At 45.1% G+C, this 18,477-nt stretch overlaps 2 protein-coding genes across 5 annotated transcripts in view; both read left to right on the top strand.

Annotated features, from left to right (window-relative positions):
* Positions 1 to 9,718, top strand: part of LOC142012994 (uncharacterized protein KIAA1958-like) — a 30,135-nt gene extending 20,417 nt beyond the window's left edge. The window contains exon 4 of the mRNA XM_074994029.1: positions 7,765 to 9,718. Within this exon, the coding sequence (XP_074850130.1) occupies positions 7,765 to 8,810 (1,046 nt within the window). The 3' untranslated portion in view covers positions 8,811 to 9,718. The remainder of the gene's footprint in view (positions 1 to 7,764) is intronic.
* LOC142013372 (uncharacterized protein KIAA1958-like) overlaps positions 1 to 18,477 on the top strand; it is a 125,759-nt gene that overhangs the window by 80,969 nt on the left and 26,313 nt on the right. The gene's annotated exons all lie outside the window — the stretch shown is intronic.

Below are 18,477 nucleotides of genomic sequence, written 5' to 3'. Positions count from 1 at the left end.
CCACACTGAGGAGAGAGAGTGACTTTCCAATCGTGTTTCGATGACAGAAAGAAGAGTCAGATTGCTTCTGGCATCCAGGAGCATAAAGGTTGCTTGAGTTCTGGGGGTGGCTTTGCCTGTAAACGTGAAATTAGCATTTAACGTGAGCAAGTCTTTAGGAATAACGGTGTTGTGGTGTTAGGTGCTAAGCCTGCAAAACGCTGCAAGTTGTATTTTCAGGACAGAGTTGAGAGCACTTAGCATGCTGGGTAAGAGGCACCTGGCATGTTTTTGACACCAGGGCATGTTTCTGTACCCTTGTATTAAAATGTTCTGAATGCAGTGAGACAGTTGGGCAAGGGACAAACTATGGCTATATGTATGCTGCAAGGTAAACGTGTGGGTAAATACCCGTGCTAGTTTTTACCTAGCTAGCCAAAGTAACACTAGTACATTATGTTTGCGCTACCAAGTTCTGTTGCCAGGCACTGCCTGTTGGTGACCAAACAGTGAGAGAGTTCACAGTTCAATGAAGCTTTGTCAGGAGAAACACCCATTTTTGGTGACAAAAAACTTCCATGCTTGAGAGAGACTTTTTTCTTCCTCCTCCCTTTACTGAGCTAGCACAGACTCTGCTGTTTATTTTGTGCGCAGAACTGGGTCCTGCCGGTATCCCACAATGCCTGCCCTCATGACTCTCTCAGTGTTTGATGTCTGCTGCCTTGCAAACGTGTGCCCCTCCCCTTTCAAAGCTCTGGGAATTATCTGATGGCTAGCGAGCTGCTTCTGCTTTGTTAGCTCTGCTTCGTTTGGGGAACAAACAACAAATCATTGGAATGCTCCTCTGCCCAAGCAGGCTGCTCCTGCAGGAAGAGGAAACAGATTGCTTTGATGGTCCTAAGTATGGAAATATCACAGAGCCACTCATGATGTTGCTCCCAGCAGGTGAGGAAGCTATGGGGGAACTTGGAGGGAGTCCCTACGTGTACAGAGATCAGCTCTGCCTTCCCATAACGCTGCACCGTGGGATACATACCCACTGCTCACACTGTCGATGATAGTGCCCCCAGTGTGTCCATGATCTGTCAACACAAAGAGCAAGTGTCAATGTCCAAAAGTTTTGTTGACTTTTGGGGGTCGACAGTTTTGTCAGCAAAACCTGGTGGTGTAGACATGCCCATAGTGTAGATGCAGTGGCACTGGGTAACAACTTGAGCGTGTACCCAGGCTGCCTGGTGGGCTTGTAGTTTGTTTGCTAGTCTGTGTTGAAGTCTGTCCAATCACACCTTTGCTACTGTAAATTAAAGCTGTCACAGGGATGCCTGCTTGTGCTGCAATCTAGGGTGCCCAGATATCAAGAATGAAAATCTGGGGCGTGTGGGTGTTAATAGTTATTTACATAAGACAAAGCCACGAATATTGAGACTGTCCCTATAAAATCGGGGCATCTGATCACCTCGCTGCAAGCACACCTCCCCTTGGAGGGCAGGTGTACCCTTTGACTGATCACACCTGTGGCTTAAAAGAAAACATCACAACTAATTTTGTATTCCTGCCAAGATCTGCCTATAGAGTCGGCGTGCTTCTTTGAGACTGTGTTAGCTTTTTCAAAAAAATCTTTTCTTCCTCCTCATTTGCTATAGGTAAGACGGGGGGGAGTTAAGATTTTAATGAGTCAAAGGAGAGCAGATTAACAGAGTTGCAAATCAGACCCATTGGGCCAGAATCTCAGCTAGTGTCAGTGGCTGACTACCTGCTGACTACCTTGGGGTGTAGCTATTGGTGGGCCTGGATGGACTTCAGCTCATCCACCTAGCATCCAGGCCCACACCAGCTCTGCTCCCACCCCAATGGGTACCTCATGCTGCCCACGCGGTGCTCCACCTGGGGAGCTCAGTTGACACAGAGCGGCTTGACATCCTCCAGCCACAGAGTGGGGTTGGGGGCTTGCCCCCTTCCGGCCTCCTGCCAGGGAGCTGGAGCTGGGAGCAGAGGCTTGTAAGCCCCTAACCTCACTCCTTGGCAGGGGTACAGGGCAGGCAGACAGGGCAAACCCTGGAGCCCTGGATGGAGTGAGGTAGCCCTGAGTGCTGGGTGGGGCTTGGGGGGGGCGGAGCAGTTGGGGCTGCGGGATGTACAGCTTAACAGAGTCCCTAATTTTTGGGGGGCCTCTGGCAAGAGCATCTACGACCCTTCCTCCCCAAGGCTGGCTGGAGGTGGGGAGAGATGGCCCCTGTCACTGCTACTAGAGATGAAAATCCCATTTAATGGGTTAACCTGTTAAACGGTAGGTTTAATGGGCTAATCAATTAAAGCGGGGGGCTGCTCCAACTGGGGGACCAGGGCTGCTCTGGGAGGGTTGGAGCTTCCCTTCCTGCGGTGCTGCTGTGGGTGAGGAACAGTCACTTCAGCATGGCCAGACGCCGGCGTGTGTTAGGTAGGGTGCTCCAGCCCGGCCAGAGCAGCCCCTTTCCGTGGCACGGGGAGCTGCTTCAGCCCCTACTGGTGACCATAACCAGTAAGCCATTGAGAATGAGGCTTACTGGTTAACCAGTAACACCCCTAGCTGCCACGTCACTGTCACTGCCAGTGGCGCTGACAGCCACTGCTGGCTCAGAGGAAGTTGGTGGTGGCGGGGAGTACATCCCTGTACCCCTGAAAGGGGCAGGGCCAAGGGAGGAAGGGGTTGGGCCAAGAGCAGACAGCCCTTAGTGCTACTCAGACTCTGACGCTGCTTGTCCTTCATCTGTATGGAGTGGCCGAGCAGAGCTGTTGTGGGATTTCTAAGGGGCCAGCTCTGGCTGTTGCTGCTGCTGCAGTGGCAGCTCTGGTGGCCAGAGCTCTGGGCCCCTTTGAAATGCCAGGCCCTGGGGCAATTGCTCCCTTTCCCGTCCCCTCACCACCCCGCCGTTAGGCCTGGTCATTGCCTGTGCTCCCAAAGTCAGGGCCCATCCACCTGCCCAATCCTGGCTCCACCGTGAAGCTCTGCTGACTCGCACCAGTGGAGCGCCTGCCCTGTTGTGTTTCCAAGTGAAGTGCCAGACCACTGAAATAACGCCTCAGAAGATGGTGCCTGTGGAGAGCTTGTATCGGAGGTGGTTGCCACAGGTGCTGCGTCTTTAATGCCCAGCGGATTTAGAACAGCTGACTGGCGGGTATGAAATTTATCTTCACGCGCTGGGAAAAGATGAGTGACTGTGTGTTGCTCCTGCGTTGCGACAAGCCATCCTCTAACATGTGATGATTTATGGCATATTTAACACAAAGGCTTTGTGTGTGCTGTGTGTACAGAAGCAGCATTTAAAACGCCAGCATGGGGAGGGGAATGTGGGCTGCCAGTCAAAATACTGATGACTTACAAAGTACTAAAATCGACGGTAGTTGACTCTAGGAAGTCAGCGTTTGTTCGCACGCTTTGAACGGCACCAGCTCTTTACTTCAGCACTGTCCCCTAACTACGCTATGACCAAGTGAACTGCCTCCATTGTGGCACACTTGGGGTTCTTTTGTATCAGTATCGTGATTAGTCTTCTAAACAGAGCTGTACTTGTTACTAGGGTTTTGTGGCAGGAAATGGATTTAGCAGTGTTCTTTTGCCAGCTGGCATGTACTTGAAAGGGGACGTGTACAGTTCTAGAATATTAAAATTCCACTTATTCCGCAGGGGGATCAATCCGTCCTATGGAGGGTTCCACGGAATGAATGGCCTATAGTTAAGAAGTCAGACTGGGACCACGTAATCCATTCTGGGTTCCTAACCCTCTTGCATGACTTTGGGCAAATCACTTAATCTCTCTGTGCCTCAGTTTCATTATCCACAAAATGGGGTTGCTAACAATAGTTGTCTGCCCCAGTGGAGTGCGCATTCCCAGTATTGGTTTGTTCTGGGGCTGGGAAGTTTGTCAAAGTATCTTAGCCGACCCTGCCTGAAATCTCTGCAGCCCCATCTATCCTTGACATGCCCTTTTGTTCCCAGATGCATCCTGGCATGACCCCGACTCCCCAGATTTTGATGAGAGTTCCCTGGAGGGTAGCCTTATGTCTGTGTTCTGCTGTGTCTGGCCTGGGACATCTTCCCACAGCTTTTAGGGCCCCTTTAAACTGCATTGGCCCAGAGCAGGAGTGAGGCTCTTATTCCAGGACAGAGGTAAGCAGCAGCGCTCAAACGGATTAGGGACTGAACTTCAGATGTGGTGCTGAGCTCTCTCCCCCTGAAGTTGAGAACATTCACTGTGACTCACAGGAGATGCTCAAGGGAGATGATCTTCAGACATAGCCAGAAGCTGGTTTAGTCATGTGCTGAGGTTCTAAACATTTTGTCAGTTGTCACCCAGGCTGTACAGATTACCTATGGCAGTTACACATGGAGAAAGGACCATTCTGCTCTTAGGCCCTGATTCAGGAAAGCACAGGAGTCAGTCAGATTACTCACGTGCTTCAAGTGCCTGTGTGCACCTGTTGGATCAAGGCTTTGTTGTCCTAAAGCCATACGGTACATACACAGAAACAGAAGGATATGATCGCCCAACCCCTTTCTGTGACAGCAGGGGCAAGAGTTAGATTTGTCGCTTCTAAACCAGGTTTGTTTAGTTCCCTCACCTCCCTCTTCCGTCCCTCCAAAAAAGTTTCGCTAATGCCGGCAGTGCAGACCTAATGCAGCTCTTCAAAAACAAGCCGTACTCCTGTTCATTTTTATTCATCATCAGCAGAAGTGCCAGCTGGTTTCTCATTCCAGATCCTTACTGTTGGCAATGATGAGGTGTAAAGGAGACTGGGATTTTCAGATGCCAAAGTCATTATGTTTTGCTGGCTAGTAGAAAAAAAAAAACCAGTTAGTTATGAACTAAGCAATATGGAAGTAATTAATGGAAAATAAATATGGAGCAACATTTTTACAGCACTTTGTTTTGATCCTAATTATACTCTCAGAAACAGGAATCGTATCATATACAGTATGGTGTCTGTATTATGCTTTTTTGTCTTGATAAGTGAATATAGGACAATATAACTGCTATGTTTATCTGAACAATAGATGAAATACTGAAATTGAAAAGCTATCTCCAGATGCTTCCATACTGAGTCCCTGCAGACTCTCTAGTTCTCTTGAATTAGGTGTACAGTAGAAAACATTTCGTCTTTGTCACAATGATCAAAGGAAAAATGCGAGTTTGATACCATGTCAAACGTAAAGATCCAACATCCAAATTGCATACCTGTCAGCAGTTTGGGAAGAAAACGAAAATGATAAATAGCAATCAAGGAGAACAGTCATTTGTACATTGTCCTGCCTATGGTCCTGGCTCCTCTTTCCATTTCACAAATTTCCTCCTTTTCCTGCCATTCACTGCACTGAGCAGGGTAATGGGAGTGACTGGAGCGCAACCCTCAATACCATTGTTCTGGGATAGCACGGCGCCAGAAGGGAAGTGAAAGCTCTGCAGCACCTGGGCTCCATACAGTGCTGCTTTCCCTTCTGTAGGCAGGGACAAGAGTGAAAACCATTCCCCTGTCTAACGGAATAGGGGCTAGAGATGCCTGGAGTATTTGTGAGAGAACAGGCTCTTCTAATCTCCCCAAATGTGAAAGCGACCAATTCCCTCTCCTCTGAGTGTCCAGAATTGAGGTCCAGGGGATGTTTACCTTCAGGTGATCTGAAAAATCCCACCTGTTCTCCACAGTGCTTTAGAAGGCAGCAAACACTGTCGAATTAACTGGCCTGATGTTATTTTGGCTGGTTTCAACAGGAAGAGTGTGTGATACACATTACCTTGTACAACATCTGTCAGTGATATTAAGTCGGATAAATCCAGCTGGTCACCAGGGTGTCACTGTGTTTTCACTGAAATGCAAATGCCAGTACCTATTTGCAATTATACTGGTTGAACCTCTCTACCTCAGCACTCTCTTGTCCGGCAACATCACGAATCCAGCATGGTTTCAGGCAGATGACTTCTTATGTAGGTGTGGCCAGGTTTCCTGTGGTCCCATAAAGTTTGTTTGCAGTTACTAGTCCTGGCTTTCAGGGTTCTGTGCTGTTGTTTAGCTCTAGATTACTCGTAAATGTTTCTGAGAACCAAGTAAAGAGGGGAAGCGTTGGTAATGCTGCCAGACAATATTGATCTCCCATGGTCCAACAAATTCTCTCGTTCAGCACTGGTCAGGTCCCAAGGGCACTGGACAAGGGAGGTTCAACATGTATGTAAAGAGACTCTTCAAAGTGGCTTGCAAATGTCAAAACAAAACAAAATATATAGTTCTAAAATGATACACAAAAATGGCTCAAATCTTTTCTGCTTGTTGATTGGAAGAATGTCAGAACCAAGTCCCTTTAACTACAACAGAACATAGTGAATTCTTTGTGATTGTCACTGAAATTTTGCCTTTTTGTGTTTGTTGGTTATCATTTTCTAACACCATTAAGCATTGTCACATACCTGAAAAGACCATTCCACTTTTGTGCTTCTAAATTGCATCCTCCTATAGCTGGATCATTTGCACATGTAAAGAAAATAGTCTTTCAATATCGTGTGTAATTTAAATGTAAGGATCACTTTCTTTTTTATGCTTTTCATGCCACTATCAGCAAGAAAATAGAAGCCCAACAAAAGCTATCTTAGTGATGCTTGAACTCTGATTAACAACTGTGGTTTGATATGTCACTGAGCACAATAAGATCTCTAAAATATCATTGTAGACCAGCATAAAATTTTTTCCAGATTTTGATCTTCCTTCAAGGTTTCCTGCGTGAAAGAAAGGTCAGTTCCTCCAAGAGACTTGGTTCCACTCTCAAGAAGAAACCTGACTGTGTAGGTGATCTTAAGTCTCAGTGAATTTGTGGAGTGCTCTCTTGGTAGCTACTGATGTTTTTCTTCTCTGTTTCCTAATGATGAAGTATTCTGTATCTTTCATATTTGTACGCTTGTAAATAGGCCTTGAGTTAGGGGCAGGTGACCAGGAGACTGTCTGGGGTGCCGGGTTTGGGAGGATGCTATGCATGAAAAATACAGATTTATAGGTCCTAGCATGCAGATTTATCATCTTATATGACAGAGATAAATCATGCATGCAAATTGTGCATCCAAGTCGTAAAATGGGATACAAATACAAGAAAATATGAGGTATTCAAAAATTTAATGAATGGGGGGGCACCAAAGATGGTCCTTGCCTGGGCACCGTTTTGTCTAAGGCTTGTAAACTATGCATTGCACTGTATTTGCAAACTTTTTTGTGTTTTGCGTGTGTTGTGCTACTATGTTCTGTATATTTCTCTTGATATTTAGTACATGAAAATGCCACGCATTAAAGATACGTTTGAATGGAATAAATATGATGCTTTTAGTTATTTAAAAAACAAATTGGAACCAGTACAACCTCTGGTTTCACAAATGAAGCAATTCAGAATGGGTTTAACTACTCGAATTTGACTCCATTGCTGTGTGCAAGGGGCCTGCTACAACTTTTCTATCTCACATTTGTTCTTAAAAGCAGACTTGCCTCTAGTCCCAGACTTTTCCACAAATCTACAGGCGCCAATGTGTGCGCCCGTGACAGGAGGAGCTCATTTCGATTTGTTTTTTTTTGTTTGTTTGTTTGTTTTTGCCATACTCTAGTAACATCATTTGTGAAACTGAAGTTGGCTTTGCAAACATGAGACAGGTATGTAATAATGTTTTCCAACGATCTTTGTGAAATTGATTTTTTTTTTCCTTTCTTAAGGAAATTATTCTGGGGGGAAAATGTTGCACAAATTCATTGTTCCCTTGTCTGTTCTTTTGCCTTTTTCAGACCAGGATGAGAGAGCAGCAGAACTCAGCAGGGAGCAGAATGAGAAGACCATTCGCAGCACTCAGACGGCTCTACGTAATTTCCGAGAGTTTCTCATCTCCAAATATCCTTCCGAAACCCGGGAAATCTACGTCATTCCTTGCACAGAACTTGATGCATACCTGGCTTCCTTCTTTGTGGATGCCAGACAGAAGGACGGCTCTGAATATGAGCCAAACAGCTTGGCCAATTATCAATGTGGGCTGGAGCGCTATCTCAAAGAACACAGGTATGGCTACAGTATTACAAGGGATAAGGAGTTCAAGAGATCTCAAGAGGCTTTGAAGCAAAAGCAGATCGAGCTGAGGTGTAAAGGGAAAGGAAACAAGCCACACAAATCCATGAAGCTGACATTTGCTGATGAGCTTATCCTGCGCAAAAGAGGCTTGTTGAGTCGGTATAATCCAGAGGGGTTGCTGAACCTTGTCTGGCTAAATAATACTAAGGCGTTTGGACATTGCACAGGTTTCCATGGGTCCACCCTCAAATGGGGGGATATCAGGCTCCGGGTGACAGAGACGGGGTTGGAATACTTGGAGTGGATGGGGCAAGAGACAGGGGATATGAATGCCAAAACCAAGAGAGGAGGGACTGACTCCAGAGTCTATGCCACACAGCATGCTCCTCAGACCTGCCCAGTACAAGACTACAAGGAGTACGCTCAAAGACGGCCTCCTGCCATGCGGTACGAAGATGCGCCTTTCTACCTGTCCATCAAGCCGGTTGTCAACCTGGCTGCACTTCACTGGTACAACTGTCAAGCCCTGGGAAAAAACAAGCTCGCTAAGATGGTAAAGACAATGTGTGAGAAGGGCAACATTCCTGGCAGGAAGACCAACTTCAGCGTCTACCAGAGCTGCAGCACCCTGTCCGAAGCCCAGAGTAACCAGCTGGTGCTTATTTGTAACAATTTAAGCCAACAAGCAGCCCAGTCCATGGCAAGCCACTCCAGTTCTGGCAACTTCATAGTGTCAGCGTCCTATGACTCTTCCTCTGACACAGCTTGAAAGGTGGATTTCAAAGGAACGTTTTTTAGTTAAGCTTTGAATTTATGCCCCCTGCTCCCCGGTACACATCAGCTGTGATTGTCTACTACTTCCTTACACCTTCCCAGTGTTAATTCACTTTATAAAAAATATAAATATATAATATATTTTTCTTTTTACAAATAAGTCAATAGAAATAGTTTAGTATGACTAACATAGTATTTATAGTGTTTAATACAAAAATGAAAGCTACTATGGGTTATAATATAATTGCAGATTTTACAAGGGCAAAGTGGTTCTCAGGCAACGTGAGAGAGAGTGGAGATACAGTTTTTAACATATGTACAGTCACTGGGTGTACATCCCCATGGAGGCTTACCTCTCAATTCTGTGTTAAATCATTTTGTAACGCCTCTTATTTTAACATAATCTCCATGGTAGAGGGAGATAAACTTATGCCTGGCTGCTGCTTCTTACCTGCAGACTTCTTGTTCTTCAGACAGACCAGGAAATAAGAGAGGTATCAACATAAGCTTGTGAAATCACTGAGCAATTTCTGTTTCCTTATTGTTTTGGTTCCTGAGGAACATTTATGCCAGCTGGCAAATATATATAATATTCCTAAACAAAGTCCACCGAAGACTATTTTAAACTATTTTTGTTGTTGATTTTCTGTGATAAAAATGTTGCTGGTCTTTATACTATGAAATATTGTTTTGAACAATATGCAAAGGTGTAATGGCAAAAAGACTGTTATACAAATACTTGTTACTGTTTCAAACTAAGCATTGGTCATTAGTACTTTGTTTTTTGTCATCCATGGAAGTGTAATTTGATCTTATACTAAATTAGAATTTCAGCTACTCTTTGAATTTTCCAGGGAATGTACAAGTGCTAAAAATTCAGAAATCTTTTCCCAAGACAGAAGAGTGGAATACAGATAATCAAGTGGGTCATAAATTGTCATTCAAAATCCAGATACAATAGACTATTTTAACCTTTTATATTTAATATGTGAGGGAGGAAAAACAAAACCCTTAAAATACTAGAAAACACTGTGCCTAATTCAGCTCACACACACACAGCTGTCACTTTGAAGGCAGCATGTGTGAATATGAAAGCAGAATTTGGCTCTTAAAGACTAAATAATGACTGTTATCTTTCCAACTGATTTGCTCTGCAATATAATCATTCATTAAGTGCAGGAGAGACACTAACGAGTTAAGCATTTCAGTTGGAACCAGTACAATATAATCTCTAACCTTTAAAATTAAGTAGCTTCATTTCTGTGGTAACTGAACTGAGTTTAAGCTGCATTACAGATGAAAATGCATTGTGGAGGTACTCTAGCACTGCAAAGATGAGACTTAAGATAAACTGGCTTTTGCACCTGGATGTGAGGGCCACTGAAGTTAATGGCAGTCTATCCATTGACTTCAGCAAGTGCCGGGTCATGCCACAGGTGAGCAAGCTGGCTCTTTGTTTACATTCTTTAGATCTGCAACTCTGTAGGGAGTTAAATTTAAGAGCGGAGAATAAAGGGAGGGTGAGAATAAAGACAGCAAAAAGAAGTAGAAACTGAGTAGCCCAGCACTGCATTCAAGTATATTTTAATTGATACTAAGATTAAATTGTCTCCTCTGCAGAGGGTTAGCACAGTTAGGTGCATCACTTCTGCCCTATTTTGAGGTCTTCAGTGGAACTGGAGTAGCACATTGGCCTTGTGGTGGCCCTCTTCACAAGCATGAATTTCACCCCACCCAGTCTCTCTCTAACTGACCTTGTAAGACATATCAGCTGTAATGCAACTTGCATATGGCACGATCTGCTTTTCCACTCCAAGTGATACCTACATCTCAGTGCACCTGTGGCACTGCAGGGTTTTGATTTCTTGTGTGCTTGCTAAGCCAGAGTTTTGCACAAGAGGGGAAAATCACCTACACCTACTTCTCTGTCCATCTTTCCGGCCCCCGCATTACTTACAGACACAGTACTCTTTCCTCCCTGTTTTTGAGGACTGTGGGATAGATGTCGGTTTGGCTGGAATCAGGTGAAGGTAGCTGATAGTTCACACTGTAAGTTATTACTGGCTGTACAGGAGGCATTGATTTCAATTTGAACATTGCATTTGAGGCCAAAACTTACTCCCATGAATATTAGCATGAGTTCAGTGGATCAGGGTATTTGGTGGTTTGGGGGTGTGTCTACAATGCAGTGGGAGGCAAGATTGGAGCACAGATTGACTAGCTCTAACCTACCTGGCACACCTAAAACTGGTGGTGATAAGAGCTAGCAATGCGAGTACATACCAGGGTGGCTGATGTGCTAGGACAGCTTATGCTGAGATAACTTGGGTTTGCTGTCAGTCTTCTGGCTGCAGTATAGACCTTGCCTTAGTGATGGAGATGAGAAATACTGCATCAGGGTTTCTAGATGCTGCCTGCAAATTAATGTGCCAATGATGTCTTCTGGTATTAATGTCATCTGGTCTTTCAGTGCAACTGCTCCCATCGTGTTGCCCTAACAGCTTCAGAATGGGACCGAAAGCTGCCATGGACCCTGCGGCAAGGTCGGGGAGGGGCCTGGCTCTGTACTGCTGGAAGGGGCGGGATCAAAGGGAGACAGGGCGGGGCCTGAGGCAGTCAGCCGTTACAGCTGCCCGAACCGTGACACTGGTTCCCTCTGCCTCAAGGGTGTGCCGAGTGGCAGAGCAGCATTGCTGTGGCACTTCAAAGGGGCCTGGCACTACAGTCACCAGTGCTGCCAAAGTAGTAGTGGCAGGAGCCAGAACTCTGGGGCCTTTTGCGCCCCCACAACCTCTCCCGTAGCTCCACAAAACTGTTGTTGACCAATGAGGGATTTTTTGTTGCTGCTGCTGTTGTGATCTATGGTATAAGGGCTCTTTCAGAGTCAACTACTGCCTTAATGGTCTGCACAAGGGATCCTTTGGCTGCATGCCAGCTCCCCTCCCACAGTGTTTGCCTGTTTGGCAGGCGCTAGTCTGAATTTGGTTTCACGTGCTAGGCAGGGGTTTATCTTGATGTGACCGTGAATGATAGCACCTCTGCTCATCCCCATGCTTTGGAATCCTGGTGTATTTTGGGGCTTGGGAGGAAGGGGCATGTTGATTATATTTATTTTATTGATCTAGAAATGTTTAGCCTTTTCTTTCTTACTTTGAGAGCCCTACATGTGTAATGCAGGTGTACAATAGATTGAACTTGCCATGCAAGTGGCAGAACTCCGGCAAGCTTTGGTGGGGCTGGTCAGTGCAATACAGAAAAATTGGCCGCTGGCTGTGCCCCCATTGCCAGCCTGATCCTGCCCACAAGCCCCCACGCCCATCCCAACCCCAGAACCTGCTGGGATGTCGCATGTGCACAGAACAGGACGTAAGACTGCTGAAATCCACATTCTCAGCAGCAAAAAACACTGGTGCGCTGAATCTTCTGATCAGGAGCGCAGGGCAGCAGAAAAGGCGGCCAGGCCACTCAAAATTTGACTGAGGCCTCATCTACACTACCCTGAGCTGTTGATTTAAATTACACGATTTAAGCTATGTAAATAACACAGCTGAAGTCAATATACTGAGAAATACTTATCATGGTGTCTTCACTGTGGTAAGCCAAAAATGATGCTGTCCCATTAACTCTGCTTCTGATTCTGGAGGAGTACTACTGTTGATGGGAGAGCTCTCGGTGGTGTATTTATTACATCTAACCGAGCCACGATAAATCTAGACATGATCAATCACTGCTGGATTGATCACTGCCTGTTGACTTGGCAGGTAGCAAAGACGTGCTTTGAGTAGCATCAATGCCACCAGTAGATCCACTGACTTCAAAGGGGACTTGGAGAAAAGTACTGTTCATTCTGAATAATGGTCAAGTTTGAACCTTTCTAATCCAAAACTCTTGTCTGGCGACACCCGTGGTCTGGCATGATTTTAGTTATTCAGATGCCTACTTATCATGGGTGTGGCCACATTTCCAGAGGTCCCATAAAGTTTGTTTATGGCCACCAGTCCTGGCTCTCAAATGTTCTGTGCAGCTATTAGCTCTAATTTACCCCAAAATGTTTTCTGAGATCCCAGTAAGCAGTGGAAATGTTGGTAATGCTGTTAAACAATTTTGACCTCCTGTGGTTCAGTAAATTCTCTGGTTTGGTGCTCGTCAGGTTCCGAGGGTGCTGGACTAGAGAGGTTCCACCTGTATTGGAATCTGGTTCTGAAGGAATTGCTTTGTACTTCTTTATGAATATGTCTGCTGTGTGTTTCAATTTAACCTGTCAAAAGAGAGTCCAAGTGCTGATGTCCTTTAACTTTGAGAAAAGGAGTGTAATGATGCTTCCGCTGCTATATTTGCTTGTTGAATTAACTGGAAGTGAGAATGTTATTGCTCATAAGAAGATGGGAGAAAACTTGTTCTTTTTGGCCTCTGAAGACAGAACAAGAGGCAATGGACTTAAACTGCAACAAGGGAGGTTTAGGTTGGACATTAGGAAAAAGTTCCTAGCTGTCAGGGTGGTCAGTCAGTGGAATAAATTGCCAAGGGAGGTTGTGGAATCTCCATCACTGGTGATATTTAAGAACAGGTTAGATAGATGTCTATCAGGGATGGTTTAGAGAGTACTTGGTCCTGCTATTGGGGCAGGGGGCTGGCCTTGATGGCCGCTCGAGGTCCCTTCCAGTCCTAGTAGTCTATGATTCTGTGATTCTTTGGGGTGAAACTTGCCTGTTAATAAAGCACCCTGGTGTAGCCAGGACATAGTTCAGCAGATTGCCCCAATCCTTCTACAGAAGCCAGGGGACAGATTCTGTCAGCCTTGTTCCAATACAGGTTGAACCTCTCTAGTCCGTCACCCTCTGGACCTGACCAGTGCTGAACCAGAGAAATTGCTGAACCACAGAGGTCAAAATTATTTAACAGAATTACCAACATTTCCACTGCTTACTGGGATCTCACAGGACATTTAGGGGTAAATTGCAGCTAAGCAACAGCACAGAACACTGAGAGCCAGGACTGGTGGCCATAAATAAACTTTATGGGACCTCTGGAACTTTGGTCACACCCATGATAAGTAGACATCTGAGTAACTAAAATCATGCCAGACCACAGATGTTGCCAAACAAGAGTGTCAGATTAGACAGTTTCAAACTGGACCATTATTCAGACTGAATAGAATTTTTCTTCAAGTCCCCTTTGAAGTCAATGGGTCTTCTGGTGGAGTTGATGCTACTCAAAATCACATCTTCGCTACCTGCCAAAACAATGGGCAGTGATCAATCTACATTTATCGTGTCTAGTTAAGATGTAATATGTTGACCACCAAGAGCTCTCCCGTTGACAGCAGTACTCCACCAGAATGCAAAGCAGAGTTGATGGGAGAGCATCAATTTTTGGCTACCACAGTGAAGACACCGCAATAAGCATTTCTCAGTATATTGACTTCAGCTGTGTTAGTCACGTAGCTTAAGTCTTGTAGCTTAAATGGTTTAACAGCATTACCAACACTTCCACTGTTTACTGGGATCTTAGAAGACACCTCATGAAAGAAGATACTACTTATAGGCAGCAGCTAGGGCCATGTAAAATGATAAAGGATCTGGGCAACTTGTAAAAGTGAACAGAGAGCTTTTGTCTGTGCTACTGGCTGGCTTCTGTCCTGATATTAATGCTGGCATGGGCTCTCTGAACTTTAAGTTTAGAAAAATAGCACACTTTACATGTGTTTAACATGGTTCACATCAAAGTGATGGCCTTCATTTGTGCCTGGGCCAGCCCACTGGCTTGGATGGGGTAGCCTCAGAGTAACTTAGTGCAAAATTTGGCCCTCTAATTTTTTGAACACTTATATCAGCAGGTAAAAGATATTTCAGACCCACCATTTTTACCAGTGTGTTGTGTAAACTAGGTTTCACTGAGGTTGCTGCATGCGCACATTGTTCCTGAAAAATATCTCACGGTGAAAAGCACAGCACAGCACAAACAATGTAACAAATGGTGAATGCTGTGTTTAAAAAGCCAACAAACATGGAAGCATGATATGATCACCCGTTAAAACAGAAGTGGGTGAGTTCATCTGAAAATAATCCTTCAAATACATGCATATGAGTCTGTTTGAATGAGTGGACAAAGAGATATATGCACCTATGGATACTAGAACTGAATGCTTCTGCCTTGTTTTACTAATCGGAGTGTCCCCCTGGGATTATTCCGTGTTTGCATGACACACACATTTTACTATGTGGTAATCCTGAACAGGGACGAGTGAATTCTGGAGTTTTGTGAACCTCACTATTATTTGTGTCTGAAAAGGCTTTCACAACTAGCTCGTGTGTGTGAACCTTACTTGGGTTGCACAAACTTCAACTGGGCTATACTTTTTAATACATACAGTTAGCATAAAAAGCCTAGAGGTTAACTGTCATTACGTTGCAATGTGTATTTAAAACCTTCTTAAGTTACACTGTGTAATATTTCTACAATAAAAGTGTAAAAGCAGTGTAATTTTGGACAGTTTCAGAACGGCTGTACGTGTCACATAGGTCTCAAGTGTCAGGGGGTAGCCGTGCTAATCTGGATCTGCAAAAAACAACGAGGTGTCCTGTGGCACCTTGTAAACTAACAGAGGCATCTGACGAAGCGGGTCTTTCCCCATGAAAATCCAAAAAAATCTGTTTAGTCTATAAGGTGCCACAGGACATCTTGTTGTGTTCACATAGGTCTGTTTCTTGAAGGATACCAGCATTGTGAAACTGTTTCATAGTAATATGTATTTTTCAGAAGCTGCAGAGCATTGATATTTCACCTCTAAGGTACTTACCCCTTTGTTTCTGCATATGATGTATGTGTACAGGTGATGCATTTTGCTGAAGTGTTTGATTAGAAGGAAAATCACATTTTATGACTCTGCTAGTAGAGCTGAGGTGCAGCACAAACCTGTATAGCCTAATAGGATGTGGCTTTGTACATTCATATTGCCTGGACTCTGGACCGGACAAGGGGCCAAAATGGTTACAATATACATTGAAACTCCCCTAGCGCCATGTACTATTTCTGTTCTATTCTGATTCTTCCATGGCCCTGACTGCCATAGTATGTAGATTGGGGGAGGGATAGCTTGGTGGTTTGAGCATTGGCCTGCTAAACCCAGGGTTGTGACTTCAATCCTTGAGGGGCCCATTTAGGGACTGGGGCAAATAGAGGTCAGGGATGGTGCTTGGCCCTGACAAGAGGGCAGGGGACTGGACTAGATGACCTCCCAAGGTCCCTTCCAGTTCTAAGAGATGTGTATCTATTGGGGCAGTGGGCTGGACTCGATGGCCTCTCGAGGTCCCTTCTAGTCCTAGTGTTCTATGATTCTACCTGAGCACCTTCCATGCTTGCCTTAGATGACTTGACGATCATCTTTCATGTGGTTCTTTCCTTCTCTCATCCCCTACCCATGGAAGATTTGTAGGAGTTTGTGAGGGGCTCCTGCCCACCTGCCATCATCAGTCCCCCTCCTTGTATGCTGATCATGACATGACCCTTGTCCCAGGGTTTGTGAGAGGTCAGCTCACTTTCCCTGCACCAGGAAAATCTTTCCTTTACCTCTTGTACCTCCACTGTAGCCAATAGAGTTATACCAGGAACTGAGTGGAGATGAAAGGGACTGCAAGGCCAATATGCCAGCCCCTATAAACTCAGCTTAGTCCTAGTGTGCCCTGGGTGTTTGTCTGTAGGGAGTGGCTTTTCTACTGAGTGTACGGAGAAGGGTGTCAGAAGTTCAATCTTGTGAGAACTGTAGTTGTCTCTGCACTATTTTTTTTTTTTAAATCTCTCAGCAGTGCCGTATCTCTAGCACTCCTCTGCTCATGCTAGCAGTGATAGCATGCTAGCATAGACCGTCTGCCGTGTCAGGCCTTCTGTCACCCTTTACCAAGATGCAATCGAAGCGGGGTTAGGTGAAGCACTGGCAAAAGTATTACACCCACGCGCCAGCCATTCCAGATACCAGCAAAGCTGGACCCGTGTTCATGCAACCCTGGGAGATTTAAAGCAAACAGCTGGCATAAACCCAGGCCAATAGTTATGCATTTGTAGCTTTGCAATCTCAGGAAGGAGGTAGCTAGCGATGCTTGATGATAAACCTTCATGTTGGAGAAATAAATAGTGGCAGGTGGAGTCCTACTTCCTCCTGATGAGGAAACGTCAGTTTAGCAGAAAATTGTGCAGCATGGAAGTAACCAGTCCCACCAACCGGTGGGGGAAGGCGGGAGACAGCAGCAGCAGCAGCAGCAGCAGGCAGAGCCATGGGCCCTTTAAATTGCCACCAAAGTGCCATGCCATAAACTCCTTGCGGTTCTGAGGGCTGGAGGGAGGGCTCTGTGCTCTGGGAGGGGCTGAAGGCTGGCTTCCCCAGCCCCACCCCTTCTTCCGGAGGCCACGACCCCTCCTGCTACTGCAGAGCTGCCCCCCACCACCTTGCCCAGGGGCCCACAGAAGCTGTTGGCTCCCCTGGAAGTAACAATTTTTTGCACAATTATCTGTATAGTTCCCCTGCTGGTATGAGGAATTTCCCCCCATCTTCTGGTTTTTCGCTGAATCGGTTAGTATTAGTAGGTCATAGGTACAAAATTCTATTGGTTTGATTGTACAAATGACGTATTTGCCTCTAAATGAGCCCTCTGGGTATCAGTAATCGACCCACTGTTGCAAAGAGGTTAGCAGGTTAATTTTTTACAGGGCAGTGTGATGTATCTTTAATAACCATCTGTTTTGCAGATTTAATTTGGATTGTCACCATTCAATGGACACTGAATCCATTATGGTTGGGATTTTCAGTAGCCTAAGGGAGTTAGGTGCTCAGTCTCAATGAAATGCAATGGGATTTGGGTGCCCAAAGTCGATACGTGCCTTTGAAAAATCCCAGTTTGTATCCAGTGCATTAATGGTTTATGGTGTTTTTCCAACATTGGCTATGTCTACACTAGCCCCAAACTTCAAAATTTCGAAGTTTACTAATGAAGCGCTGAAATACATATTCAGCGCCTCATTAGCATGTGGGTGGCCGCGGCACTTCGAAATTGACGTGGCTCGCTGCCGAGTAGCTCGTTCAGACGGGGCTCCTTTTCCAAAGGACCCTGCCTACTTTGAAGTCCCCTTATTCCCATCTGTTCATAGGATGCAAATGCAAATGGCCATTTCGAAGTGTGGGGCTAGTGTAGACATGGCCATTATTTTTGTCTGTCTATAAATGTCATGTATGTTATTGAGGTGAAAAATTAACAAAACAGAAATCCTTATTTGGCACAATAATTCTGATTATTTGATGCTGAAAGAAAATAGACTTTTTAATTCAATTTTAGCAATATTACCATTCCTATTTTGCAATAGTCTGCTTGCTATAAAAAAGATGGTCTGACACTTCCTATGCCTGGAATTTGACCTGGCTGTAGAATAGCCATAATTGTGTGGAAAATGTCCTTCAGATGCCCCGGGCAGTTATCTCAGCCTGTGAAAATTGGCATGTAGTACCATTGCCTTTCATGTAGTTAGACCAGTGGAGAATCCATCCAACCCAGCGTATTTATTGGATGCAGTTATTTTTCTTGAAATCCACCTCTCTGTCAAGAATTTAAAATGCCTCGGCACTAAGCATGGCTTTCATAAGGCCTAGAATTCTTTTAAAAGTTTTGTGCTTA

This window comes from Carettochelys insculpta, chromosome 5, assembly GCF_033958435.1.
Source record: "Carettochelys insculpta isolate YL-2023 chromosome 5, ASM3395843v1, whole genome shotgun sequence".
In the NCBI taxonomy this organism is placed as follows: Eukaryota; Metazoa; Chordata; order Testudines; family Carettochelyidae; genus Carettochelys; species Carettochelys insculpta.
The sequence above is the reverse complement of the archived record's forward strand: the minus strand, read 5'-3'. Positions and strand labels throughout refer to the sequence as shown.